The sequence below is a fragment of the Balaenoptera musculus genome, chromosome 14 (assembly GCF_009873245.2).
Source record: "Balaenoptera musculus isolate JJ_BM4_2016_0621 chromosome 14, mBalMus1.pri.v3, whole genome shotgun sequence".
Taxonomy (NCBI): Eukaryota; Metazoa; Chordata; class Mammalia; order Artiodactyla; family Balaenopteridae; genus Balaenoptera; species Balaenoptera musculus.
Window position 1 is genome coordinate 15,510,052 of NC_045798.1, and position 22,039 is coordinate 15,532,090.

A 22,039-nucleotide genomic window follows, 5' to 3' on the forward strand; every position below is an offset into this window, starting at 1 on the left:
CACATTTGCAACCTCAGGGTGTGAGTTCCCTGTGTGGCCAGTTTGAGGGTGGGCCCCTGGGACAGCAGTTGCTACTCTAAATTACCAAGAGATGCTTATTTTCCGGGCCCCGCCCAAGAGTCTGTTGTTTCTGATCTTCACCCCTCCTGACTTTCCGTACATCTCCTCTGTTTATAGCTGCTGCTCTCAACTTTCTACCCAGTTCAAGTCCCTTCCATGGCTGGCCTTGTGTATCTGCAGGGAATCCCTCTGGATTTGGCCACTTACGTCCCTGTCAGCTGGCCAGAAACAGAGTTGGAGGTGGCGCAGGGCGTTATCCTGGCTACTTCCAAACCAGGGCTCCTCCTTCTAGAACAGTGCTTGACCCAGTACCGGCCTGGGTGAGCCTTTCATCTTTCCTTTCCTCCTCTGGCTTAAGCCTTTGGCAGGACAGGTTTTGGGCTTGAGGCCAGCGATTCAACTGGGAGGGCTGCACGCCAGCTCTCGCCTTTGTGGAGGTTAGTCTATCTGCCCGGGGTTCTGCCTGGGTTTACAGCGTTTCCTAACGTGGGTTGATGACACGGGTCTACCTCCCAGGCCATCTTGCAATCAGTCATCAGCAGAGAAGTCTCGAGCAGAAGGAAATGTGCGCTCTGCTTTCTTTCGGTGTAGTGTCTTTTGCCTGATTTTTATCTGGGGGCCTTTAAAGAGCCAGCCGGCACAGAAGCAGGGCGGCGACGCCGTGCCTGGAAAACTCATCAGCGTCACTCTGGTTTATTTTCCTCTCCCCTTCAAGCTTTTTCCCATGGAGTGGGGCTCTCAGCGACAACTGGCAAACGGTTGGGTGATTGCTCGTTGTCATTCTGGTGGGCACCGGTGTCCGGAGGGCTCCAAGTGCTTTGTGGGTATTCGCATTTGTTTCTCAGATGCCCAGGTGCACAGTTGGCACCAGTCCCGGTTAATGGGTGGAGAAACTGAGGCTCTGGGGATCAAGACCGTGAACCAAGGGCTGGGAGGGGCACAGCTGGGAGCGAACTTGGGTGTTCAGGGCTGCGTTTTGTCTTGAAGAGGATGTGCGGGATGTGTGTGTGTGTGTGAATGCATAAGGTTGTGTATGTGTAAGAGAATGAAAAGGAGGGAGGGTTGAATGGGGTGGGGTCCTCAGTATAAACCTGCCCAAGAACAGTCACTGCCTTGCAGTCTTTCCGATCAGAACTACCTCCCACGAGGAGCTCATATGCCTTTTATCCAAAGCAACCTCTTGCCCAGGCCCCAGAGGAAGGCCGCAGTGATTTTACCCAGCCCCAGTGGACCCTGCGCTCGCTGGATGGGAGGGAGGGTCACAGAAGCCCTCGTCACCTGCCCGTTCTCTCCCTCTCCTCCCTGGCTCCGCTTTACAGCCGGCACATGGAAACTGTTTCTGTTTACCCAGTGCCACCAGGATGCGGCTGCACGCTGTGCTCCAGCGCACGGAGGGCTCGTTTCAGAGGCTGCATGCAAAGCAGCCAGCTGTGTTGCAGGGAGCGTCTGGGCCCTGTCACGTCAGCTTGGAGGAAGCGTTACCATCTGTGCGACAGGTCATCCTGTCCTCTGCGTGGGGAACTTCTCTCCTGCTTGGAGGCCGTTCTTCTGTTGTTGTTATTGTTGTTCTGTATTCCAGTGCCTGTCAGTTCAGCAGTTTCTTTCTGTTCCTTCTCCTCTATGTTCCCCTCCCTGGGCTGACTGCCAGGAGGCAGGGAGGGCAGTTAAGGGGTTGGTGAGGCATAAATCTTTAGTGGCGAAGGTCGGCGGGCCTGAAAAGGCTGCAGGCTGGTTTCACAGGAGAGTTCTCTGCCCAGGGCACCCGAAGTGCAGAACACAGTGTTTCTCTTTGGGGGTTGGGGTGGGGGGGACTTGCCCCAGAGGCGCCGAATGGGATCTTCCTGGTCGCCAAGAATGTTCCTGCTCAGCTTCCTCTGGCCCTTCTCCTGCGAGCGGAGAAGCTGGTTTGCTGTGGGAGCCAGAAGACTGCCGCTCCCACCCTCCTGCGCTGCTGTGTATCTTTTTTTCCCTCCTTCTTCCCTCCCGTTTCCGGGCCAGCTGCCTCCCAGGAAAGACGGAAATGCAGAGGCGAGGGCCAGCCATCATGTTCCTGGACGAGGCAGCGGAGGGCCAGCTCCCCGACAGCCCCGTCGTGAGCTCATCCCGTCTCCTCCAGCTGGGCCCTTGCGGTACGCCTTGACCTTGCCTTTCCAGCTCGTCTGGAGACACCCACCCTGCTCTGGGCGAGTACGGTGCCGAAGTCAGAGGTCGAACATGTTGATTCTTTTTTTTTTTTTTTTTATAAAGATAATCTTTAAAGACTGTTGCTTTTTTTTTTTTTAATTTTTATTTATTTATTTATTTATTTATGGCTGTGTTGGGTCTTCGTTTCTGTGCGAGGGCTTTCTCCAGTTGCGGCAAGCGGGGGCCACTCTTCATCGCGGTGCGCGGGCCTCTCACTATCGCGGCCTCTCGTTGTGGAGCACAGGCTCCAGACGCACAGGCTCAGCAATTGTGGCTCACGGGCCTAGTTGCTCCGCGGCATGTGGGATCTTCCCAGACCAGGGCTCGAACCCGTGTCCCCTGCACTGGCAGGCAGACTCCCAACCACTGCGCCACCAGGGAAGCCCCGAACATGTTGATTCTTACGTGGTCTCTGACAACCGCTGGTGTGAGGGCTGGTCCCTGATCACAGGAGGGGGCTGGACCAGGGCTGCTGTGTGAGAGCCCTCCAGACCGCCTTGTTGTCCGGACTCCCTGTGCAGGGGATGCCCCGAAAGTTGCATCATCAACTTTTACCTGGAGACCTGGGGGCCGCTGTTTCTCCCAGCAAGTGCAGATTTGGCCCAGGTGGGTAGGAGTAGGCCAGTGGCTTACTGTCTTTGATTTGTGTCACAGCTGTGCACCAGCAATTGCACAGTGGCAGACAGTGGGTGTCACACCACTGTCCACACTACTCTAGTGAGGGATGAGTGACCATTGTTTGTGGTGGGGAAAGCTCTAGACGGGGAGCCAGGAGGCCCGGGTGCTAGAGCTGGCTCTCTGATGGATCAGCCCTGTTACACAGGCACACCTCCCCTCCCTGGCCTCAGTTTCCCATCTCTAAGGGACGGGCATTCAATTAAGTGGTCTCTGTGATCCATTCCAGACCTGACCATCATCGTTTCTAAGACCCCAGACCTGACACTCATCGTTTCTAAGATGAGCAGCAGAAAGTACTCAAGTCCACGCAGGGAAGCCCCATAGCCCATAGAGCACGCTGAACCCTGCTCTGTGGTTTAGCGTGGGAACTCTCAGCACAGAACCTGCTGACCTTCTAAATGTGTGAGACCCGGGCAAGTTCACAGATCTCTCTGGGCTTCCATTGCCTCATCTGTAAAATGGGCACAATAATGGTCGCTACCTCATAGGGTGATTGTGAGTATGAAATTTATAGAAATATATAAATTTATATAAATGCATAAATAAATATATGGTGCTGAGAATAGCCTGGCACACAGAATGTGCCCTGTAAGTGTGCTTGTTATTTCAGCAGAAGCTGAGGTTTGGGCTACATAGATTTGTGGGGCTGAGGTTAATTAGGGTTGGGGAGGGACGTGTGTGCTAAAAAAGACTCTGTCACCCTCTCGGTGCAACGAGGCAGTGTTGGTGGAAGGCTTCTGGTAACCAGCAGCATCCAAGCGGCTGGGCTCTGCACCAGTTGTGGCATGGCCGGCCCCATGGGTGGTTCATGAGTTGGGAGTCATTTTTAAAGCCATCTGCACCCCCTTGCCTGTCCCCCTCACCGTCTTTATGTATCTGTAAATTCATAGATGCTGTGAATTGCAAAGGCAGCTGGTCCAACTTGCCACTTGCTGGGGGAACCTCCCTCTGTTGAAGCCTCCTCTTGAGGCCCTGTGTTGATGGCGTACGTGCTGCCTCGGCAGACAGGTGCCCCCAGAGGGCAGGGACTACCCAGGTACCTCCAGTCCCCACCCAGCGCCCCCAGCACCTAGGAGCTGCACTCCGCCCCTGGGGATGCCCATCAAACAAGCGAGTAGAACAATGCCATTCATTGTTCGTTTTAAAATATTTTTATTAAGAATTATTTCTAACTTACAGATCACATGAGGAATAAAATGACAAGTACATATGTACCCAGCTCCACCAGAGCTTAGTGCTTACTTAATGTTAATAAATCAGACATGACAGAGTTAAAGCCCCCTCTGCCCAGTGCATTTGGGGGGCAGCTCTTTTTTTTTTAAGATTTTGTTTTCGATGTGGACCATTTTTAAAGTTTTTATTGCATTTGTTACAATATTGCTTCTGTTTTATGTTTTTGGTTTTTTTTGCCCACGAGGCATGTGGGGTCTTAGCTCCCCGACCAGGGATTGAATCCGCACCCCCTGCATTGGAAGGTGAAGTCTTAACCACCAGACCGACCGCCAGGGAAGTCCCGGGGGCAGCTCTTGTAGTTAGAAAAGCCTTCCTGGGATCTGGCGGAAATGCCCGTCCTGTGACATCTCCTCCCAAGTCCTTGTTCTGTGACATCTCCTCCCAAGTCCTTGTTCTGCCCTTTGTAGCCTCACAGCATGTCTCCTCACACCTGCCAGCCACCAGGTGTGATCTGTGACTAGAGAGCATGCATTTTGTCTCTGTGATGCTCGCTGTTGCGTGAGGGCCCCGGCATCCCAGTGCTCGGCAGTCACCAGCTGCCCTCTGAAGATCTACCTGTCTGCTAGGAGTTCGGGAAGGAACAGGAAATGGAGAGCGATGCAGCGGGAGCCAGATCCTGAAGACCCTCGCTGAGTCTGAGTCTTTCCCAAGGGCGAGCCATTGAAAGATTGTTAAGCAGCTGAGGGATACGATCAGATTTATGCTTTACCGACTTCATCCTGCAGCAAGACTCCCCGGCGGTCAGGTGGCCGGGAAAGGCCCAGGCGGCGAGAACCAGCCTGAAGGCTGTTGCTGACTTTTAGCTGAAAGGCAGGAGTCTCCAGTGAACGTGGGGAGTGGAGATGGATTAGAGAGAGGAGACCCTCCCAGACCTGGCGACTTATAGGCCATGAGGGGTGGGGGAAAAAAGGTGATGTCAAAGACTTCCGGCCATGAGGACTGTCCTCCCAAGGCAGCCGGAAGGCTGGTCTCTCTCCCTGTCCCAGTGGTCCTTGTGGATTTCAGAGACTGGATGGAATTGTTGTTTGTGCATCAGGGGAGAAGACTGTCACCCAAACCAGGGCCCTTCAAGATACCAAGGGTCACCTGCTCCCAGGCAAAAGCCATTGGTGTGAGTGTGTGAATGAGGTGGAAGTGGCAAGGATTGGCCTGCACTGTGGGATGCTGTAGCGTTCCCATGCGCCCCCCCCCCCCCCGCCACCAACCATCACAGTGGTGTGTGGTGTAAGTGATGGGGGCAAAGGGGAGAAGTTGAGGAGGACCACGTGCCTTCTCCCCACCAGGATGGGCCCGGGCAGGAGGCAGAAGCTGGATCAATTTCCTGAGACCCCTACATGAGAAGAAGGGCTTGGAAGGCTCACATGGGGGTCTCCAAGGCAGGGGCTCCTGCAGACGCTTATGTCTAGCACGGGCTGGGAAAATGGCACTAATGTCTGCTGCCATCTGTGCCAGCCTGTCGCTGCCCACCCCGCACCAGCACCGCTATTAATTCGACCTAGGACTGCTGTGTCCCGGGCGCTGGCTCCTGCCGTGCTGTGCAAAGGTCGTGGAGGACAGGCGCAGGCGCACAAGCTCCCAGCTCCATCCAGATGCCGGCAGGCATCTTTCTCCTACTTGGGAGTCACGTTTTGGCTCCTGCTTCCCTGGTGCATGTGAGCGGGTGGAGGAAGGTGGTTTGACCTTCTCCTGTCTCTGCCTAGGGCTTAGTTCTTTCAGAAATGGGCACTGGGATCAGAGTTGGGGAATGTTGGCATTGGTAGAGCAGGACCAGAATGATCAAGGGCTGACTGCAGCCAGATGTCCTGCCTTCTACCTGTTACTCCATTTGAGGGATGGAACCGCTGCTCTATTTTTAATCCTTTCGGCGCTACCTTGTCCTCCTTTTCGGGTTTCCAATCCTTGAGAGGCATGCAGCCTACCAATTAGAAGCTAACCAGCCTAGTTTGGTATCCAAGCCCTTCTTCTCGCTGGCTCCGTGACCTCAGGAGGGTACTTAACCCTTCTGCACCTTAATCTCCTCAAGTCTGAAGTGGGAATAATAATATTACCTTCTTCATAGGATTGCTGTGAGAATTAAATAGCTTGATTGGTAGAAAGTACTCAGGTATGTATCAGTTATCTATCGCTATATAACGAACCACCTCCAAACACAGCACCTTAAGACAAAAACGTCATTTATTCTGCTCATGAATCTGCAATTTGGGCAGGGCTTGGGGGAGAGGCAGCTTCTCTGTTGCACACAGTGACTGGGGCTGGGGGGTCTGTTTTTGAGATGACTTATTCAACTGACCAGCAAGTTGGTGCTGGCTGCCGCCTGGCAGCTCAGCTGGGCTGTGGACTGGTCGCCTTGATGCTCCTCCGTGGGCCTCTCTCCCAGCGTGGTGGCTACGTTCCCAGAGCAAGAGACCCGAGAGAAAAAGGTGGAAGCATTTTTACGACTTAGCTTTGGAAGTTATAAGCATTACTTCCTCTATCCTCTGTTGGTCAAGACAGTCACAAAGCCTCACCTGGTTTCAAGAGGAGGAGACATAGTCTCTACCTCTTTGTAGGGAGGTGGCAGGTTCTAGAAGAGCATGTAATATGAAGGATAATGCTGTGGCTATCTTTGGGAAAAAAAATCTGCCACAGAACAGATTTTGACACGTAATAAGCCATCCATAAGTATTTGCTACCGCTAGTTTAAAACCATTCTCTGCTGTCCTTCACCCCAGACTTCTCTTTCTTAGAGGGTGGGAGTATGGCATAGTGGTTAAATGCAGCTGCTCTGGAGCGGCGCTGCCTGGGGTTAAATCCTGGCTCAGCCCTTTGCAGCTGTGTGACCTTGGGCAAGTTGTTAACCTCTCTGTACAGTAGGATTTATGCTAGTGTGTACCTCATGGGATGGTGAGGATTACGTGAGTTAATCAGCATGGAGCACTTAGCACAGAGCAAGTAGTGTTAACTCATTAGTTTTCTTATATCCTTCATTGGTGCAGTCCCTTCCAGAAAGACTGTCCTAGTTACACATGCTAGCGATGGAGCTCAATCCAGAGTAGGTTTGTGAACTGGAAGTCCCTTCGCTTCCAGACGCACAAAGTTGGGAGGGGAGAAAAAGAACTATACTGTTGTAAGAGTCTTTTTTTTTTTTTTTTTTTTAATGCTTTATTTATTTTTGGCTGCGTTGGGTCTTGGTTGCAGTGCGCGGGCTTTCTCTAGTTGTGGCGAGCGGGGGCTACTCTTCGTTGCGGTGTGCGGGCTTCTCATCACAGTGGCTTCTCTTGTCGCGAAGCACGGGCTCTAGGCACACGGGCTTAGTTCCCCCGCGGCATGTGGGATCTTCCTGGACCAGGGATTGAACCTGTGTCCCGTGCATTGGCAGGCGGAATCTAAACCACTGCGCCACCAGGGAAGTCCTGTAAGAGTCTTATACTAGACATGAAGTGGTCTCTTGAAGGTAGACGTGATAAATTTAAAATGTATACCATAAACCCCAGAGCAACCTGGGGTTTTGTTGAATAACAAAAGAAAGCATTGTAGCTAATAAGCCAACAAGGAGATAAAATGGAACCATAAAAAAATATACAGTCATCCAAAAGATGGCAGAAAACGAGAACAAAGAACAGGTGGGACAAATATGGGATGAATTGCAAGATGATATATTTAAGCCTAATCATATTAGTAATTACTTAATTGTAAATAATGTAAATACTCCAATTAAAAGGCAGAGTTTTTCAGATTGGGAGAAAGGAGCAAGACCAAACTCTATGCTGCCTACAGGAAACAAAGTTTAAATATAAAGACACAAAGAGGGAACTCTCTGGTGGCGCAGTGGATAAGTCTCCGTTCTCCCAAGGCAGGGGGCCTGGGTTCTATCCCTGGTCAGGGAACTAGATCCCACATGCATGCCGCAACTAAGAGTTTGCATGCCACAACTAAGGAGCACACCTGCTGCAACTAAGACCTGGTGCAACCAAAAAAAAAAAAAAGACACAAAGAGATTAAAAGAATGGAAAAAGCTACACTAATCACTAATTCAAAGAAATAATCAAAACTGGAGTAGACATATTAATCTGAGATAAATATTTGTATATTTATGTAAACTCTCAAAATTCAAAAAGAAGAAAATAACCTAATAAATAAGCAGATAAACTACTGAAGTCCATGTGCCTAGAGCCCGTGCTCCACAACAAGAAGCCACCGCAATGAGAAGCCTGTGCACCGCAACGAAGAGTAGCCCCTGCTCGCCACAACTAGAGAAAGCCTGCACGCAGCAACGAAGACTCAACACAGCCATAAATAAATAAATAAATAAATAAATAAATAATTTTTTTAAATTTTTAAAAAAATAAAATAAAAACCTTCCCCAAAAAAAGGAAAAAAAGAGAAAAAGGTAAAAGAAAGTTTTGGAGACACTTCAGTTAAGTTGTACAAATGGCAAATAAAGATATGGAAACATGCTCAACATTATTAGTCACTAAGGAAGCACAAAGTAAAAGCATTGGAATTAAAACAATGCAGTACCATCACAACCTTTTAGAACAGTTGACTAAAAAAACTGAGCATGTCAATTGTTGGTGAGGATGTGGAGGACCTGGAACTCTCATTCACTGCTAGTGGGAATGTAGAATGGTACAATCATTTTGGAAAACAGTTTGGTAGTTTTTTAAAAAGTTAAATGTATGATCTAGCTATTTCAGCCCTAGGTATTTACCCCAAAGAAATGAAAGCCTATGTCCGTACCATACCCTGTACATGAATGTTCATAGCAGCTTCATTTGAAATAGCGAAACCCTGGCCACAGTCTAAATGTGAATGGATAAACTGTGGTACATCCATGCAATGGAATACTACTCAGCAGTAAAACAGAATGGACTACTGATACACCACATAACATGGATGAATTTAAAAATAATTATGCCGAGTGAAAGAAACCAAACAAAAAAAGAGTACATACTGTGATGCTGTTTACCTAAAATTCTAAGAGATGCAGGTTCGTCTGATAGTGACAGAAAGCAGATCAGCGGTTGCCTGAGGATGGGTGGTTGGGGAGGAGGGCTTGAAAGGGTGACAGATACATTACCTTGATTGTATTTAGTAATGGTTTCACTAGTGTGTACGCATGTCAACACATATCAAATTGAATACTTTAAATATGTGCAGTTTATTGTGTGTCAAATATATCTCAGTAAAAGTATTTAAAAATCGGTAGAGAAGAACTTTGCAGAGGGCAGACCTGACTGCCCTTGCTTAGCAGTTCAAAGTCAGAAGGACCGGTTGTGACCCAACAGCCCTTTGAACCCTGCCAGTTTCCTCCCCTTTCCTGTTTGGTTGTGAGCTTTACACATCTGCTCCCTGCCACTGTGCATGACTCATTATCCAAATGTTTGATTCTTTATCCTCCTATAGGTGGGTCATTCAGAATGTGGGTTAGGGGAACCAAATTCTCATCCTAGATTCTCTTCTTCCCAATAAATTTAAAAAGCTGAGAGTCATTTCTCGGTGCCATTGCATATGTCAGTGGAGACACCTGAGTGTTATGACGAGCCTAACTCAAACAGGCTTAAGTGTAAAAGGATATTTGTGGGCTCAGACTTCAGAAACGCTACGAGGTAGATTTGGGGCACAGCTTGATCCCAGGGATGTAACTCGGGCAGGTTTTCCCCAGGTCGTGGCAGAGGCAGCTGCCAGCAGCAACAGGGAAAGAGCCCCTCCTTTCTAACTGGTCCAGGAAAAGTTCCAAGTTCAGCCCTCATTGGCTGGGCTTGGGTCAGCACCGCTGCCTGAACCAGTGCCTGTCCTGGGGGGATGAGGGGATCTCATTGCACTGGATCATCTGCCTGGGAGCCAGGGGTGGAGTTGGCCAGAGCCAAAGACTATGGACAGAAGGTAGGGAGAGGATGTTCTTCAAAAGCAGGTGGGGCTGTGTTACTGGAAGAAAAGGGCATGGATGTCAGCAGGGAAAAGCCACAGAGGACACTGCACCAGGGAAAAAATCCAATTGTTTTTATTTTTTTGACAAGGTAGTATATTAACACGCTTCCAAAAGTCAAAAGTAATCAAAAAGATCACTCCCTCTGAGTGACTTCTACACTGTTCCCTACATCCGTTGTAGGCAATCAATTTCATCGAGTTCTAATTTGTTCTTCCTGTTTCTTTTGTTAAGGAGATATCTCTGTGTTTTCTCCCTTTCTTACACAAAAGATAGCATACAGTATGTGCTTCTTTTGTACTTGCTTTTTTCACTTAACAAGAGAAGGAAAAACTTTTTAAAATTGAGGTATGGTTGATGTACAATATTATATAAGTTTCAGGTGTATAACATAGTGATACACAATTTTTAAAGGTTATGCTTCACTTATAGTTATTATAAAATATTCCTCTGCTGCACAATATACCCCTGTAGCTTATTTATTTTATACATAGTAGTTTGTATCTCTTAATCCCTATCCTATCTTGCCCCTCCCCCCTCCCTCTCCCCACTAGTAACCACTAGTTTGTTCTCTATTTCTGAGTGTGCTTTTTTTGTTTATATTCAATAGTTTGTCTTATTTTTTAGATTCCACGTATAAGTGATATCATACAGTATTTGTCTTTCTCTGTCTGACTTATTTCACTAAGCATAATACCCTTCGTGTCCATCCATGTAAGAAAAACATTTTTAACTAGGCATACTAATTCTTGCTGTCATTAGAACACGGGACGGCGCGTTGACTTACAGTTAATAGGATATGTGTGTGAGCATACGAGGTGACTGCCATCCTTTTCTCCTGGTGAATGGTGTCTTTATTCTCTTAAGCCTGGGTTGTAAGTGAATCTCCTCTTGCAATGCAGATGGAGGCAAATATGCCGTCCACGACTCCTGCACCCCCAGTCTGAGCTCAGGGGGCGAGAGTTCCCCCTCCAGCCTCACCGGACACAACTGGGAGATGAATTATCAAGAGGCAGCGATCTACCTCCAGGTGAGTATCTTCCGGTCAGGACCTGGCCATTCTTGGCCCCTGTTGGTGGAGTAGGATAGCCGGGGTTCTGTTGGGTGCCCAGCAACTCAGTTCTGGCTTAGTGCTACGTGTGTGAGCTTCTCATCTCCTAAGATCAGGCTGGGAGAGCCAACCCGATTGCGCCCACACGGAAGGGTGATGTGAACGGGCTTGTTCTCGGGACCCCCAGTTTGTGGCTCTGCCTGCCCCCAAGGTTCCCCAAATCTGTCCACTTGGCCTCCCCTGCCCCTCTCCCTCTTCTCAGAGGCACATTGAGAGGCCAGTTCTCGGGAGGGAATTCTTTTATCTACTTAATACTGCTGACTTAGTGTGGGGAATCTAGAGATCTTTATTCCCTTCCTGTTTAACTTGCTGCTGCTCTCATGTTTGCTATTTCATGCTTGGTTTTTGTTTTTGTTTTTTTAAAGAAAAAGAATACTTTTTAATAAAAGTCATGCCTGCTGATTACAATAAGTTTTGGTACAAAGGCGATGTGAAAAAAAATTCACCTAACTCAATTGCTGACAACATTATTTAAGAATAATACATAGGTTTCATGTGTCTTCTAAAATAATTTTAAAGTCCTGTGGTAGCTACAGTTGTACAGTCTGCTTTTTTTTCCCCTAGCATGTGGCATAAGCTTTTTACTCATGTTATAACTCTTGTAAACAAATTTTAAAGTCTTTATAATTCTATCTGGTAAGTGCGTCCTAATTTACTTAACTATCCTGATAAGGTTGGATATTTTCTCTTTTTATATTTCCCTTATTATGTATTACCCTTATTATGCATTTCCTTATTATAAATTATAATCCGAGGACAATCTATGCCTACGGCTATTTCTTTTTCTCTTTAATATCTAGGATTATTTTATTAGGAAAGACTCCCCAAAAGTGGAATCAGTGGGTAGAAGGAATCAACCTTTTTTAATGCCCTTGTTATATAGTATCAAATACTCTCCAAAGGCGATATTGCCTATTAACTTCCAGTCTGACTGTCTATGGCATTTTTACCTTAATCTTGCCATTTTTGCCATTATAAGATTTCAGCTTCAGCTGTGCATTGAATAAGGATTTGGGTGAGGAAATGGAATTTTTCTTAAATTCATTTGAATGTTCATTTTTCCCCTAATCTTTTTTTCTTTGAAGCAGCTCTCCCTTGTAAGTATTTGCTTTGCTATTTTTAAAAAAGATTTAATGAAATTCAGATACTTATTTGATAGTTGTTTGGGTATCTGTGTGTTTCTCACATTTTATGGCTGTACTCCTCAAGAAATGTATTTTGATTCAGGTTAAGGCAATAGAAATGTTTTAGGGAAATTTTAGCAAGCTTGGGCATGCCAGTTGATGTGGCAGGGTCCCCCTGTGCACTGTCACCTTCTCCAAAGTTGAATAGGTGCTAGACAAGAGGGTGGGATGGGTCAGAATATGGAATTAGAATAGCTGCTTGGTAATTCCTTCTTTCCTTAAGCAGGTGAGAACATTAGTAATAAAAATGGCTATCATCAAAAAGTCTACAAATAATAAATGCTGCAGAAGGTGTGGAGAAAAGGGAACCCTCCTACACTGTTGGTGGGAATGTAAATTGATGCAGCCACTATGGAAAATACCGTGGAGGTTTCCAAAAAGAACTAAAAATAGAGCTACGATATGGTCCAGCAGTCCCACTCCTGGGTATATATCCAGAAAAGACAAAAACCCTAATTTGAAAAGATACATGCACCCTGATGTTCATAGCAGCATTATTTACAATAGCCAAGACATGGAAACAACCCAAGTACCCGTCAGCAGACAATTGGTTTAAGATGTGGTGTATATATACACTGTAGAATGTTACTCAGACATAAAAAAGAATGAAATGTTGCCATTTGCAGCAGCATGGATGGACCTAGAGAATATTATACTAAGTGAAGTAAGTCAGACAGAGAAAGACAAATATTATATGATATCACTTATATGTGGAATTTAAAAAGTAATGCAAATGGAGCTTCCCTGGCAGTCCAGTGGTTAAGACTCCCTGCTTCCACTGCAGGGGCCACGGGTTCAACCCCTGGTTGGGGAACTAAGATCCCACATGCTGCGTGGTACGGCAAAAAAAACAAACCCCCCACAAAAACGCAAACGAATTATATATAGTTTAACTGGGTACTTGCTGATCTTTGTAACAACCCTACCAAGCAGTTTAATCATCTCCCAGTTCATACACCTGAGACTCCTAGGGGCTCAATGAGTCCAAAGCCATCCAGCTAGTAAATTACCAAGGTTGGATTTAAACCGTGTCCATCCAGCCTCCAAATGATGTTCTTTCTTCTCTACGTGGTTGCCTCATTTCTGTACCTGACCCCATGTATTCACTTGAAAATGGGCCATGTCTTTGTGGGAAAAGAGGTTACAGAACAGAAGGTATCATATGATGATTTTTATATATAAATTATATACAGTTTTATATAATGTGTCTGTATCTATGCACATATACCCATTCACATCTGGAAAGTTATTTATCTAAATATTAAAGGTTATTATTATTATTGTTTTTTAAAGGTGATTATTTTTGGCTGATGGAATTTTTACTACCTTATAATTCTGTGTATTATTTCAATTATTTTACAAAAAATGCATCGTTTTGTAAAATTAAAACTAAAAGCAAAACTCGGATCCCCATGGACGGTAGTTCATGGCTGTTTCTGGAGGATGGCTTTCGCGGGTGTCTGGTGGTCGTTTTCGTGCTCGCAGGGGAGCTGCAGCACGGCCCCTGAAGCAGGTTGCTGGTGTGCTTGGGTAATTGGCCGCTCGCTGCTTTGAGGCTATCTGGTGCCTGCGGTTGCCTCTCTTCCCAGATTTTACCTGTTAACTCACCCTCAGGAGCTGTGTGCTCGGCGCTCCTGTTGCCTCCAAGACAGTCCTAGTTTTCTGTGTGGACTTCTGCCCCAGGGAGCAGAAAGCAAAGACCTGGAAGTCACATACAACTGGCCTGCCTTCTTATTTTTCCTAATCATGAATTTCCTAGCTCGTGATCAGCAGCTAGGAAACAAGGCCAGTGTTCTCCTTCGGGTCTGGGTCAGAATCCAGTGACTCAGGTCGTATTTCACTCCCTCCTTGCTAGGGGAGGCCCCATCCTCCATCTCCTCTGTGGCAATTTCAAGTCCTAGCGGTCAGATCCGAGTCCCCCATGTTAGTGGTTTCCTCTAGCCAGACCTTCATCCCTGGCTACTTGTTGGAAGAAATTACCCAAGAATTGCATTTTTTAAGAAATCCAAACCAGAAGCTTCCCAGGCCATGTGTGTCCCCTGTGGCCATGGCGGTGCTGGTGAAAAACCACAGCCTGGCACAGATCACAGGACTTGTCCAGCTTGCCCTCCATGTGACTGCCAGGATGTTTGTTCCCTGCCCTGTTGAGTCTGTGGTTTGTCTTTATTTTTTGATAATGAGCATAGGGATGTAGCTGGCTTCAGGGAAGTGACTCACTTGAAGTTCCCCCTGCAAACCACAGCCAAGGTCAGAGCTCCCCGCCTCCCAGCTACTGGGCAGTCCTCGGGCTGGGCAGGGGCCTGGAGAATGATCTCTTGCAGGAGTGCTTCGTCCTACCAAACACCTATTAAATGCCTACTGTGTGCACCAGGCACCATGCCAGCTGAGGACTTGACAATATCTCTTGCCTTCCCAATTCTCTGAAACAGGCTTGGCGAGCTGAAGCCACCTCGGGCTAGTACAGGAGCCCACCAGCCAGAGCTGTTTCCACGGCACCATGTGCCACCTCTGGGCCCAGAGACACTTCTTCCCATTGGCCTGGCTTTGCAACCTCTGCAGGAATCACCGAGCGTGTGTTAGTTTCACCTTCCCCAGAATAAGGGTTTATGAGGATGGTTGAGTGTGGCCTCATCTCAGAAGAGTCGAATAGTTGGAATAGTTGAAGGTCGGACTGCATTCCAGGACAGCCGGAATGCTTTCAGAAGGGCTCTGGGCATCCCTTCTGGCTCTGCCCCTTTCCTCCTCTAGGGATTGGAGCCAAGGGGAAGAGCCTCTGTTTTGAGTGTTTGTGCTGGGAGTGAATGAGAGATTCTCCCGACTCAGCACCATTGACATTTGGGACCGGATAACTCTTTGTTGTGAGGGGCTGTCCTGTGCATTTTAGGAGGTTTAGTGCATCCCTGGAATTTACCCTCTAGATGCCAGCAGCACCCCCCAGGTGGGACAACTAAACATGTCTCCAGGCCGGGGCGGAGTCAGGGGAGGGCAGGTGGTCAATATTGCCCCAAGTTGAGAAGCACTGAGGCAAGGTGATGCTTGTAAAGCATGAGCCAATAAGTACTCTCTCTGTGTCGGCTGTTGGATGGGGTACCGAGGTGATGAAGCGGAAGAGGCGGGACCTCCCTAACTTATCCGCGTGCCCACCAACCCTGGGGCCCCAGAAGGCCGATCCTAACCGGGAGGGTTATCTGCTTGTATTCCCAAGCAGACCGTTCCTGGTCCGCTCCGTCGTTTGCTTTCTACATCATCAGCAGGAGGCCAAGAATAGAGCAGGGTCGCTGGAATCAGGCTGTCTGGCTCTATGAGCTCAGGTGCTACTGAAGCTCTTTGTGCCTGGATTTCCTCATTGCTGTCAAATGAGAAGAAATAGAAGCACCTGCCTGGAAGGGAAATTATCAGGAGTGAGAGGAGTGTCGAGGGCTCAGCGGTGGGGGTGGGGGCGGGGGTGGGGGTGGGGGGTGGGGGGTGGGGCTGAGCATGGTGCCGGGCCTGGAGGGCACTCGCTGGGGGTCAGCCGCTGTCTCATTACTGTTGGGGTGAAGGCATCAAGTGGTTAGGAAATTAGGTGGAAATGGAGTAAATTAAGAAGTGGGATGGGGAAAGCTGAGTAAAGAAGGAGCGTGATAAAGGTGCCCTCACACTTTCCCCTCAGTGTTACTATGACTTAAAATAATAATAACAGGTAACCTCTGGCGGGGAGCTTCCTGTGCGCCAGATGCTGTCCTAAGTGTCTTGCAGGAACCCGGGGAGTGAGTACGAGTGTTGATGGTTGTAAAGGTGAAGGAACATTCTCAGTGTTACCCAGGGAGGAGGGGGGAGCCAGGACTCAGCTGTTCTTAGTTTACCCCAGACCCCACCCCCCGACCTCAAGCACTTAACATCCCGCAGACACACCTGAGAGTGAAAATTTGCCCTCAGAGGGGACCAGATGTGTCCGCTTCTCTTCGATCTCTTGGATTTTTTATTCTTTGATTCCTCTGAGTAGTTTTGGGAAGAAGCAAGTCTTTGGAGCCCCATCAGCGGGCCAGGGTGAGACTTGACTGGTGTGCGGTTCTACGAAGATCACACTTTCGATTCTTCATCATCTCCCGACTCTGGCCTGAATCTCCTCCCACCTGCCAAGGGCCCTCCCGCCTCCCCGCCCACCGCGCATCCTGGCCGCCCTATCGTCCGCAGGCGCAGGCGCGTTCGCCCACGTGATCCTTGCTCTTTCAGGAAGGTGAGAATAATGACAAGTTCTTCACCCACCCCAAGAATGCCAAAGCGCTGGCGGCCTACCTCTTTGCTCATAACCACCTCTTCTACCTGATGGAGCTGTCCGCGGCCCTGCTCCTGCTGCTGCTCTCCCTGTGCGAGGCCCCGGCCGTGCCCGCGCTCCGGCTGGGCATTTACGTGAGTGTCCGGATGGCTGGGAGCCACGGCTCTCTGGGGGCAGGGTAACTCAAGACTGAGAGGGAACGTCCTGGAAGGGCAGACCCCACACGGATTTCAAACAGGGAGGGCCCGGGGGCAGCAGGCTCACGAGTCTTGCCCGGGGTCCCCGCCCGACTGAAGGCACCTCCCCGGTCTCCCTGGGATTCTGCTCCCTTGTAAATTCCAGGGAGGGGCGCCTTCGGATTGCCTCAGAACCCGCAGCCCCGCTTTGGCCCCCAGGTGGGCAGCATACCTGATTAGCAGTCCCGCCCGCTGTCTCCAACCTCAGAGGAAAAGGCGGGCAGGTGTGCTCGCTGCTGGGGGAGGGCAGGCGCTGGGGAAGCCACGTCTCCTTCACACCCTTTGGCTGCAGGTCCACGCGACCCTGGAGCTGTTTGCCCTGATGGTGGTCGTGTTTGAACTCTGCATGAAGTTGCGGTGGCTGGGCCTTCACACCTTCATCCGGCACAGACGGACCATGGTCAAGGTGCTGTGCCCACCTCCCTACAGCGTTTCCTCCCCTGTCAACTTCAAGTCTGTATCTTCAGTTCAATTCCAAGTCCCCCATGGGTCTAGTCCTGCGCCCAGAAGTGTAACCTTGGGTCCCTGTCCTCGCCGTGCTTCCAGCCTTGCTCCAGGTGTCACAGTGATGCGAACAGTAGCGAATGTGGTTCGGCGTTTAGCGCGTGCCAAGCACTGGCACTTTGACATTTGCGGGAGGTGTAGTGCTCTTCCTAGTCTACATGCAGCCAGTTGGAAGAGAATGGGATCTAAATCCCGGTGAGTTGGGATTCAAAGCCAGCTCTGTGTGGCCTCCACGCCCACGCCGATCAGGACCATATTATATGCTTTCTCTCTCTGCGGCAGAGAGAGGCGTAAGTCGGGATGTGTCAGAGTGGCGTTTGGCAGTGTAAAAAGCCCACACGCTTGTCCAGGAGAATGTGCCCAAGGAATTGGAGGTCAGGGTGTGCTGCAGACCTCAGGGGCCCTCACGGTGCAAGCGGGGAGAGCTGGAAGCAGAGGGTGGGTGGATGTGGCCTGCGGCATAGCAGTTTTGCTCAGCGGGTATCATCTGATGGGCTGCTGGGAGCATCGACTTGGGGCTCATTCTCCTGGGACTGCACATCTATGCCAGCAGCCAGAGGGCTTCTCCCTGGGGTCCGCTTGATGTTGGGGGAGGTGAGAAAGGGCGAGGGAAAGGTCTCTCCGGACTCCGGGCCGGGCTGGGCAGTATCCAACCAGCCCTCTGTTCAGGGTGTACAGGAGGGGCTGGGTCAGAGGAGCTGACGGTGCACTGTGCCCTCCACCCCCAGACCTCTGTGCTGGTGGTGCAGTTCGTTGAGGCCATCGTGGTGTTGGTACGGCAGACGTCCCACGTGCGGGTGACCCGGGCGCTGCGCTGCATCTTCCTGGTGGACTGTCGGTACTGCGGTGGCGTCCGGCGGTAAGGCCCGGGGGTGGAGCTGCTCAGACAGTCGCTATCATGGCCTGGCCTGGACCTCTGGGCCAGTGGAGCAGGAGCCAGTGAGTGATGTAGCAGTGAGGCCCCTCCTGCACTTGGGTAGGACATAGTCACGCTCGCTTCCCTCTGCTACTCGACCCACACGGAGAGGAAGGTGGTCTTCCTGCTGAAGTTCAGGTCTCCTGACTCTGGGTCCAGGGCTCTCTCCTGTCTCACCTGTGCTTCTCTGGGGCTGGTCCTCTCTCTGAGCACAGTACCTGCCCAGACACAGCCTAAAGCAGGAACTCAGCAAAGTCCACGTGACTCAGCAGGCTGTCCTGACACCTCCCCTGGGACTGGGGGTACCGAACTCAAACCAGACCGTTAGCCTAAGGTCAAACTGAGTTTTGAGAATCCATCTGGAAAACCTCTTGGCTGGGGTACTGTGGATGAGAGCAGGCTGGCCATTCACGCTTGGTGCCCGTCCTGAAAACCAGAGACAAATGTCCTAGGACTGGGTGGCCCTGAAATGTCTTCCCACATCCCTTGTCACCCGAGGCCATGCACCTGGCTTTCTCCTGCCGTCTCCGTCTCTTGCAGGCACTTGCCTGCTTGGGCTCAGTAAGTGCTACACCTGCCCCGGTTCTTTCCCCGTCACCCACTGCGTGGAAGGCCTAGGAAATCACTAAGCATGATGTCACAAGCCAGGGCGAGAGGGAATTTAGTGTTCTGGGGGTCGGGAGCACCAGGCCCCCATCTCGACAGGCACGTACCCCACTGAGGAGTCCCAGCCAGCACCCCCTGGGCCCCGGCCCGGCTGCGCCTCACCCCTCCTGGCCCCGTTTTTCTCCCCAGCAACCTGCGCCAGATTTTCCAGTCCCTGCCGCCCTTCATGGACATCCTCTCGCTGCTCCTCTTCTTCATGATCATTTTCGCCATCCTTGGTGAGTTTCACCTGCGCCCCAGGATGCAGGCGCTCGCTAAAAGCAAAGTCACAGTTGAGAAAAAAAGGTACTTTGACAGTTTCAGAAATTCAGGAAGGTTTTCAAAATGATATAAACACCCAACTCAGGAAATGCAGTATCGGAAAAAAAAAACGGAAGCCACCTTTGTACCCTTTCCTGATCTCAATTCCCTTCGGCTCCCAGAGGTACCCCCGGCCTTTATTCATGCTGCTGCACGTAGATGTAGGTCATTCATTTTCACCCCAGTGTCGTGATCCGATATATGAATATACCCAAATTTATTTATCACGTCTTCTGTTGGTGGGCACTTTTCACTATCACAGATCACACTGCAGTGAACATTCTCGTGCGTTTCCTGGCGCACACGCGGGAGGGTTTCTCTACAGCGTGTGCCTAGGACCCTAGGGTCTGCACACTTCAGCTTCACTAGATGTAAAAGCAAGGTCATGGCCTTTCTAATTCCGAGGAGGCCTTGCCTCTTCAGATAAGATCAAGTATTGATGCGACACCCACATTCAGACACAAGGTTTAGACAGTGGAGGTCTTAGAACATGGTGACGTAGCCCAAGGTCCCTTCTCCAGTACTCAGATGGCAAAGACAGTGGAACTAGAGAGCCCTGGCTCTAAGACCCCACCAGTGCTGAAACCCCCGGGTTCTCGTGACTGCTCTGTCCTGAGCCACTGACTCCCACTTACCTCACCTCCACCCCACTCTCGATAGAATTTCCTTTGTGTTCCAAGGGGGCTGACTTCCCCTGAGGGCAGAGTTACTCTCTTTCCCACTCAGGATTTCAAGGACTCAGGGGAATAGCTCATTCTGAGAGGGAAAAAATTAATGGTGTTAATTTGGCTGCAGGGGAACAACAGGGTCCCTTTGGAGTTGTGCTTGGCTGTCATGTTCTCAAAACCAAAGATCGCAAACCGGCAGTCTGGGTTCCAAGTCCAGCCTATGGATGAGTTTTGTTTGGTCTGAAAGTGTTGAGCCAGCATTTTAAAACTAGATTTTTTTTACATGAAAATACAGATTTTCAGCCTTAAAAATTTTAACTTTTTTAAACTTCCGTTTTTTAAAAAAATCGACATATAATTGACATATAGCACTGTATTAGCCTTAGGTATACAATATAATGCTTTGCTATGTATATACTGCAAAATGATCATCGTAATAAGGTTAGTTAACATACATCACTATACAGAGTTACAATTTCTTTTCCTTCTGATGAGAACTTTTAAGATCTACTCTCCTAGCAACTTTCAAATATACAATACGGTATCATTAACTCTTGTCACCGTGCTATACGTACAGCCTTTTTTTTTTTTTTTTAACTGTATAGATTTATTATTTTTTAAAATTTTATTTATTTGGTTGCCCCAGGTCTTAGTTGCGGCAGGCGGGCTCCTTAGTTGCGGCATGCATGTGGGATCTAGTTCCCTGAGCAGGGATCGAACCCGGGCCCCCTGCATTGGGAGCATGGACTCTTACCCACTGCGCCACCAGGGAAGTCCCTATACAGCCTTTTTTAATCATACATTTGATGGTACTTGGGTCACCCTCCTGAATGGCAGCAGTTATCTGGTGCTCTGCCACAGTCCCCACCACTCCCTATGCTTTTCCTCTGCCTACTGCACTGGTTCACATTTATTTGTCCAGTCCTTCTGACATCTGGGTTTGGGACTCTTCTGCTCTAACCCTTTTTTCAATCTGTTTCCCACCACCTTCTTCTAGGTTTCTACTTGTTCTCCCCTAATCCTTCAGACCCCGTAAGTAATCAACATGTTTGTTTCTTCCTTTATGGGAGACCTTTCCCCTCAGATAAGGTGGCTGGACTGACCCCCTAGCTGTATTAGGAAGGGATGCCCTGCTTGGTTTCTCATCATCGCTTCTGGCACCTGAAAGTGCCCCGTCACCCAGATTTGAGCTGTCTCCTTCCTTGAATGCCAAGGGGGAACCCCTGCCCTGTCCTTGAGAGGGGTGTTTCCAGGATCAGATTTGGAACACGGGCACATTTTGGCAGAGGAGCAGTGGAGGAGAGCTCAGCTAATTGTGCATATGTGGTTCCCTGGGAGACAAGTCCCAAAGCCAGTTGTCTGCTGCCGCCGGAAGCATTGAGCTCAGGAGGGAGGAGGCCTTGGACTCCATGTTTGCTTGTTCCTCTGCCATCCTTCAGGGATCCCTTGGGAGGAAGGAGTGGGCGGGGCAGGGAGAGGGAGGGCAGGGCTCTGCAGGCAGCCTGTTCCCGGTGGGGTGTGCCCTGGGCCTGGCGGCCACGTGCCCTTCTCTCCTCCTCTCCCCCTCAGTACTTCAGCACCCTGGAGAACAGCATTGTCAGTCTGTTTGTCCTTCTGACCACCGCCAAGTAAGTTTGGGCCCTGCTTTGGCTTCTGCCCTCTTCTAGTGCCTGGGGTCTTCTCCTCTTTTCAGCCAAGAATATTCCACATCTTGGCCCAGACAGGTTCTTGGGACCCCGTGAGGGATGGGAGTGGCCTGGTGAGCCTAGAGTAGGGGAGGGGGGAGGGGGCCGGGAAGGCAGGAGAAGAGATGTCCTTATAGAAGACGGAGACCAGCAGACACGGGCCCTGCAGGTAACACTCTGCAAACACAGTTTCCCAGATGTGATGATGCCCTCCTACTCCCGGAACCCCTGGTCCTGCGTCTTCTTCATCGTGTACCTCTCCATCGAGCTGTACTTCATCATGAACCTGGTGAGTGACCTTGCCTCGCGCTCCACTGGAGCAGCCCTAGCCCACGCTCTGCTGGGCACTGTGGGGATGAGGCAGGGACAGCTTTCGGCCTCCGAGGGCAGAACACTGGGGAAGGAGGTCCCAGACCGTAGTCAAGTGTGGTGTGGCTAGGAATTCCCT

General features: G+C 49.8%; 1 protein-coding gene across 2 annotated transcripts in view; it reads left to right on the forward strand.

Annotated features, from left to right (window-relative positions):
• Positions 1 to 22,039, forward strand: part of TPCN1 (two pore segment channel 1) — a 62,152-nt gene that overhangs the window by 20,553 nt on the left and 19,560 nt on the right. For both annotated transcript variants that reach the window (XM_036823083.1, XM_036823084.1), the window contains exons 3-10: positions 10,966 to 11,093; positions 16,574 to 16,750; positions 17,145 to 17,258; positions 18,085 to 18,215; positions 19,068 to 19,156; positions 20,904 to 20,938; positions 21,476 to 21,534; positions 21,781 to 21,880. In XM_036823083.1, coding sequence (XP_036678978.1) covers positions 10,966 to 11,093; positions 16,574 to 16,750; positions 17,145 to 17,258; positions 18,085 to 18,215; positions 19,068 to 19,156; positions 20,904 to 20,938; positions 21,476 to 21,534; positions 21,781 to 21,880 — 833 coding nt within the window. The remainder of the gene's footprint in view (positions 1 to 10,965; positions 11,094 to 16,573; positions 16,751 to 17,144; positions 17,259 to 18,084; positions 18,216 to 19,067; positions 19,157 to 20,903; positions 20,939 to 21,475; positions 21,535 to 21,780; positions 21,881 to 22,039) is intronic.